This window comes from Scomber scombrus, chromosome 2 (genome assembly GCF_963691925.1).
Source record: "Scomber scombrus chromosome 2, fScoSco1.1, whole genome shotgun sequence".
Classification (NCBI taxonomy): Eukaryota; Metazoa; Chordata; class Actinopteri; order Scombriformes; family Scombridae; genus Scomber; species Scomber scombrus.
The window spans coordinates 32,884,530-32,891,976 of NC_084971.1; the positions used below are offsets into that span (position 1 = coordinate 32,884,530).

The 7,447-nt window shown below is 37.5% G+C and overlaps 1 protein-coding gene across 1 annotated transcript in view; it reads left to right on the forward strand.

Moving 5' to 3' along the window:
* The first annotated feature begins 4,147 nt into the window (after positions 1–4,147).
* ptp4a1 (protein tyrosine phosphatase 4A1) overlaps positions 4,148–7,447 on the forward strand; it is a 5,759-nt gene continuing 2,459 nt past the window's right edge. The window contains exons 1-3 of the mRNA XM_062428563.1: positions 4,148–4,267; positions 4,558–4,650; positions 6,303–6,433. Of these exons, the coding sequence (XP_062284547.1) occupies positions 4,163–4,267; positions 4,558–4,650; positions 6,303–6,433 (329 nt within the window). The 5' untranslated portion in view covers positions 4,148–4,162. The remainder of the gene's footprint in view (positions 4,268–4,557; positions 4,651–6,302; positions 6,434–7,447) is intronic.

Sequence of the window (7,447 nt, forward strand, 5' to 3'; positions counted from 1 at the left end):
TTTAATACACAGTTTAAAAAAATTGCAGTGAAACCATTTGTGAGTCAGATTTATTGTGATGATGATGATGATGATGAAGATGGAGATGATGGTGATGGTGGTGGTGATGATAATAACAGGGTGGATGTTAAAGCCCCTCAGCTTGGAGGCCTCATGGTGAGCTTCAACAGATATATTACCGAGCTGTCATAAAAAAAAAAAGACACATCCTTCCTATTGTACACTGGCAGCCATTTGTAAGGAAATTACACAGTGCTGCAGTGCAAGTTCATGTAACACACGGCAAGGTAGAGAGTTCATTTTTCCTCTCTTTTTTTCTTCCTTTCTTGTTGCCTTCCTGTGAATCATCATGTCGTCATCTTGACAAAAAAAACACCCCACGTCTTTACATGTTCGGTTTGGTGATTGCACATCACAGCTTGGCTCAAAGTGTGAAGAAGATAGTTCAGCATCATATTAGATAGAGCTGCATCGATTAATTAATTAATTAATCAATTATTTTTGATAATCAAATAATAGTTTCCAGTCACTTTTCAAATGCTCTGTCACACCAGTAATTCTCAGGTTGCAGCCAAGGCTTTGACAAACTATTAACTCATGTTTTCACTATTAATTAATCTGCTGACTTTGTTCTCGATTTGATAATTTTGTCTATAAAATGTCATGTGTGCTTTGGTGAAGGTCTGAAAGCTCTAAATAAACTAAAACTCTGCATAGAGCTCTAAGTGTGCAGAAACGTCTTCAATCAGTTTGTCCATAAAATGTCAGAAAATAGGGAAAAAATGCCATTTATTGTTTCCTAGTGTCTTTAAATGTGTCAGTTTTGTCCAACCAACAGACAAAACCCCCAAAATGTTCACTTTACTGTCATGTGTGACAAAGTAAAGCATTAATTCACCACATTTGAGAAGCTGAAACTAGTTATCCTTATTCATTTTCAATCAATCGACTAATCATTGCTGCTCTGGTTCTAGATTTTCACATTTTAAGTATTACTGCTTTTGTGTGTCATACATGGCAGTAAACTGAATATGTGTCTGTGGGTTTTCGGCATCTCTTTGAGCTGTGGGGAAATAACAAAAGTGCAGTTTCACAATTTTCCTGCCAACTCATGGACTAAACTGTTAATCTAGAAGATAATTGTCAGATTAATCGATGATTCAAATAACATGAGACACCAGATACACAAACAAACACATGGAGGTGACTTAACATTTAGGCTGTTTGATTTCATGTCCTTTGTCTGAGGGAAAAAAGTAGTTTTTTGTCTGGTATAATTGGACAGTGGCTGTTTTTGAAAGTTTTATATTCTTTGTATCGTAATTTTGGTCAAACACCCAACTTGTGAAATGGCTGTTTTGCTTTTTGGTCGACATTTTGGTGTAAAAAAAAAAAAAGCAGCTCTGGAAATGATCCACTGAGGTTTGGTTATGAAATGAGAGATGCAGTATGAGTATCAAGGCCAATATTGGGCTGTAAAAGATCTCCTGATGGAGTTTGGGGTGTGTGTGATACAAATTACTGAAGTCTAATATCAGCAGTTTAAAATGGGGGCAGCAGCTGAAGTGAAGTGAAATGATAGTTGTGGTTATTGTTGAATCTGCTGTTGTGTTTTCAGTTATAATCCTTTGTTCAGTAAAATGTCAGAGTCCAATGTGCCGGATTAACAGTCTAATGTCTTTTCATATATAATCCTTTACAAAGAAGAAATCCTCCTAACGAGTAAATGTGCCGTATTTTTTAATAACTCGACCCGATTCAATTAAAAACCCAATATTTAGGATTAGTGTTTCAGATTATCTAAAGTAATGGAGAACTTCCTCAAAGCCTCAGAGGCCTCGACTACGAAGCAGGATCTGGTGTTAGTGAGGTAACTTAAGGTTTAACTCTCAGGTTTTAGTTAACCTCCCCAGTTTCAGTCAATAAACTCAACTACACATGTATAAATTAAGGAATGTGCACAAGCCCATTTTTTATGGTCAACTAACCAGTGGGTATAACTGACGAATAACCAAATATTTGCTGCCGACATTCATAAGGGTTAAATAGATAATGCGTCAAAAGCTAACTTTCAATATTCATAACAAACAACAAGCTTTAACTGTGCTAACTTGTATTTATTTAAATGATAATCAGCCTTCATTTCTCTACTGAAACACATTAATTAAAAGAAAAAGTCTTATAGGGCTTACAGACCCCTAAAAATATAACAGTGTGGATTTTGTTTTCTCCCCGTCATAAACAACACTGCGCATATCCTTAACAATCATGTTAGCAATGAGAGACGTAAGGTTAATTTTCTCTCTGAGACTTTTGTTCCAGATGTTGACGTAGTAGTTTGTTGATTATGGTCAGGTCCGTCTCCCTTAGTAACCGTCACAGCAGACAGCAGCTTTTTGTCCATGTGAAACCACGATAGCTCAACTCTGCTCCACATATTTCACACCTGACAACATTATCCTTTACTTTCTTTCTCTGTAATTTGGCATTTTTACATTTTCACCAGAAAAAAGGGCTTATTTTATGAGAAATTACAGGAAGTCCTCTCCCATTAGCACAAGCTTCACAGCAGAGTGTTCAGGCCCAGTCGAAACAAGTCAGCGCTGTATTTATCCAGCAACAGCCGCACGATAGAAACCTCATCAGCCATTCTCCAGAAAATTACCTGCTGTATTCACACATGGTCTCAATCAGACATTACATGGACTTTGTTTCAGGGAGCGTAAAATCTGTTTAATGTCTGGTTCGACCAATTATGACATTTGCGGTCACACGTACAGCTCCTCTGGGTAATGTCTGTAAACTTTTAGGCTTGCAGTTAGGACTGGGTATCATCTAAAAAATTATAATGTCTGAACCAATCCAAGTACAACTGAGTACTTAATTCGATACCCATTACACATGTAGTGCTCTGTCTTTTATCCGGTGTAACAGGCGTGTAGTGTAGACACACTTTAGAGCGTTTGGGTGGCATCTTGGCTGCTGAACTTCTAAGCGTGCTAACTCAAATTCACCATTACTTCAGTGGGTCAATAACATGTTGCATTAAACCCGAGAACGCTTGTGTTGATTGGCTGTGATCAAGTCCATACAAATAGTCATATTTTCTAGATCTGGGTGCAAAAAGGATCGATTGCAGGTATTGTTTGACGGTAGATGTTTCGAGAATGCTTTGTATCGATTGATTTCGGTCGATACCTTAAAGGGAACGAGTACTGATACCCAGCCCTTGTTGCAGTGCATGTGTGGAAGGGGCTACAGAGGACTAAAGAAACTAAAATATATTCACATTTAAGAAACTAGACAATTGTATTATTCTTCGTGTTGCAGCTGTAATCACCAGGAGCTGTTTTTTCAGGGTAAAAAGTGCTTTTTAAAGCAAGAATCTCAAACTAAAGAGCACCAAATCTCAACAGAAGCTCTCTGTGTCCTCAAGTTTTTGTGTTTTTTTTAAAAGCCTCTTCTTCTTCTTGTTCTTGTTCTTTCTTCTCTCTTCTTTCTCTTCTTCATGTCTCCCTCTGTGTCCTGCAGCAGTTCTGTGGTGTTCTGGGTCACACATTTATGGAGTTTCTGAAGGGCAGTGGGGACTACTGCCAGGCTCAGCACGTTGCCGCCTATGCAGACGAGTGAACAGCCAAACTCGCCATCGATCCAACGCACTTGAGCCACAGAGGAGGGACCCCGAAAGTTGGCAGGACCGGGACGCCTCCCAGAACCAGCGACAACTCGGCCTGGATGGGGTAACTCCACCCGCTGCACACTGCCCTCGTCGGCTTCCGCCTGGCCCGAATCAAGGTGGAACCAGCCTTGTTTTTTTTTCTTCCTTTTCTTTTGTTTTAGTCAAAGGAGAGGGTTCTGAGTTATTGTTTTTTTCGTTCCTGCTTGTCCACCCCCCTTTTTTTGGTCGCCAACTTTCCCAAATTTCCCCGTTTCCTGTCGCAGCCTTCGTATTTTTTTTGTTAGTCTTGCCAACCTCGGAAGAAAGAGCGAAGGATTTCTGTTTCTGGGCATCTGGAAGCTCATCAGACTTTTTTGTTTGACATTCCCTCCGGGTTTAACTACGTGTTTACATTAGTGTTTTTTTTTTCTTTATTAACTCTGTGGAAGACATTTGGAGTTGTTTTTTTTCTCGTTAAGTTTAATTTTTTTTAACGTTGTCACAATGGCTCGTATGAACAGACCGGCCCCTGTGGAGATCACTTACAAAAACATGAGGTTCCTCATCACCCACAATCCCACCAACGCCACCCTGAACAAGTTCATCGAGGTGAGCATCGTTTGGTTAAAACATAACTTAGTCAGATTTCATTTAAAGTAGCTGGTTTGAGGATAAAGATATTTTTTTCTTAAATATTTTGAGTAATAAGGAGATAATTAAACGTAGGAGAGCGTCTGAAAACACGTTTTAACTAAAGATAAAATTATATTGAGGCAAAGTTTGAGGTAAATGACAGAAACTAAAAGACAAATCTCAGTTAGAAGTAAAATGTTCAAGAATTAAAGCAGCTGTGTGAATTTTACGTCAATTCTTTGTTCTAATAAATGCTCCAATTTCAGGAGCTGAAGAAATACGGAGTCACCACCGTCGTGAGAGTTTGTGAGGCCACCTATGACGCCACCCTGGTGGTGAAAGAGGGAATCCAAGTTCTGGTGAGTTCAAACTGTGATTCGATTTATTAAACCAAAGCTAATAATGTTGTTTTTGGGTTGTTTTTTTTGGTCCTTTTATCTCCTGCTATGTGTGGCCGCTCAGTTTCTCGTGTAAAAAGTATCAGTATTATTAACAAAAGAAGTGCGCTCACGATGAATTTTAAGATTCAGAGTTCACAACTTTACTCTTGACTTTTATCTTTTAGATCTATAGAAATTTAAATGGTTTAAAATCAATGTTGTCCTTTTTTAATTTTCAAAGCATTTAGTATCAAACAGAACAGCTGATCTCAAGGTACGCTTTATGTAATACTTTAACGATTTGCAGTTTGCCCCAAAAGAGTTCATGTGTCTTTGTTTAGAGATGGAAAAGATAAGATGAGATAAGATAGTCCTTTATTACACATTCCTTTTACCTCGGAAGTTTGGAAATCGGAGCTGGTAATGACGTCGCACCCGAGTGTGATTCATTCCAGTTCAATAAGTCAGAAACCAGTTCTAGCCAGTTTAGCCATTGATGGAAATACCAGGTGATAAAAACACAAATTTTGCCAATAAAATCACATATAACAATACATCCATAGATAGAAGTCGGACAGTGCTGCACCTACGACTGATTTAATGAGACATAAATAAAACAGAAATGCTCATAAACAGGATGAAACTACTAACTGTCACACTGTTGATGCTCAGAGCAGCCACGTTGGCTTTTTAGGTCGTTCTGGTTCTAAGTTCGTCCAACTTTCCAAATTGGAATTCCGACTTCGGTGGGACGCTCCAGTTGAAATTTCCAACTGGGAACTCGGAAATTCCGACTTCTGATTACAACTAATAAAAGCTTTATTGACATTATATTAAGGGTCAGACAACAATCTAACGAAATTTAGACGGCACTCCCTGAGCCAAAAGAACACTTAAGACAATTAAAACCAATTTAAGACATAAATAAAACATTGATAATCTTATAAGGGCAATAAAGTGCAATATGCTATAAAAAAGGTGCAAAAACAGCAAACAGCACATATAAATAAGTGGCTGCAACTGTTGATTATTTCTTCTATCATCTCTTAAGTCTTTAAAATATCATAAAAAGATTAACTTCAACTTTCTAGAGCTCGAACTTGCTTCTCAAAATGGCTGGTTTTGTTTTAACAGCAGTTTATAATGAAAATATATTCATTCGAGAAGCTTAAACCAGCAAATGTCTGGCTTTATATATAATTAACAATTATCTGTTAATTGACTTTTAGCTATAAACTGTTTCAGTACAAATTAAATAGTCTAAATGTCAGCTGGTAGTTTTTTCCTCTCTCAGCAGCTCTGCACCATTTTGTACTAAGATCAGTTTAAAGACCTACGAACTGATTATTATTCTAGCTCTATCTTCCTTAAATGTGTAATTATTAAAAACTATGTGTAACCACTAAAAGAAATCAAATAAAATGTCATGAGAAGACACTGATACTGAGGGGAAAAACCCACCCTGCAGCCGTCCCTCCCCCTACAACAACATTTCTCTTTCCCTGCAGCCGGTTCAACCCTCACACTTCTTTTGTTTTGGTTTCCAAGAAAACTGGGCCAATGACGTCATATCCTCCTCCTCTCTCTCTCCCTCACTCCTCCTCCCTCTTCTTCTTCTTCTTCTGCTCCAGGATTGGCCGTTCGACGACGGCGCTCCTCCCTCCAACCAGATCGTGGACGATTGGCTGAACCTGCTGAAGCTGAAGTTCAGGGAGGAGCCGGGCTGCTGCGTCGCTGTGCACTGTGTGGCGGGGCTGGGGAGGTGAGCGCTCGCTGTCATTAAGATTAAAGTATTATAATCTTTATCCAGCCGCCGCATCATATTTTAACATGTGAGCTCTGCTGGTGGAGATGTTACACGTGATGCAGAAACAGTCAGGAAGCTTTTAGTTTATTAGTTTACTGACAGGAAAGGTTTTAAAAGCTGTTTTGGTGATTTAATTTAAGTCATTTTTTATTTAAAACTACAAACTTTTGTTGCTTCCAGCTGCTAATATTCACTAGTTGTTGCTTTTCTTTGCCTTATATCATTATTACATTTTATATATTTTAGGTTTTGGACAAAATATGCAGTTAAAAATATCTACTGGACTCCTGGAAAGTGAAAATGACCCCTTAGATAGACTAAATATTTAACTGATTAATCAAATTATCCACAGATTAATGGTAATGATGATACTATAAACAGCTTCATGCAGTTATTAGAAGCTTTTACTTTTCAGGAATGATCTTACCGCCTTATTTTGATGTCTTAATAAAATTAGACATTTTTGATTTAACCTTTATTTAACCAGGAAGTCTCTTGAGATACATTATGTGCTTTTATAAGGGAGATCAGTAGGTGTCACAAATCTACAACAGTCTCATCCACACAACGTAAGAAATATACGAGATAATCATGCAGTATTTAAATATTTTCTTGGATTCTGGGAAATTGAAATTGGCCTTTTTCATTGATTTCAGACATGAAATAGATTACATATTTAACCAATTAATCAAAATATCTACAGATTTATGTTAATGATATTATGATTATTATTAATATTCCTCAGTTAATTCATTTTTTAAGTGTATGAAATGTTAAAAGAACTGAAAGAAAATAGTATTACCAGTGTTTTAGAGCCCAACCTTCACATTTGAGAAGCTGGACCCATCAAGTGATTAATCAATTATCAAAATAGGTGCATTAATTTAGTGAGGACAAAGTGAAAGTGTGGATTTGATCTTTTTGTTGTTGTTTCTGTTTTTACTCTCAGACTCTAAACAGGTTTTGTGT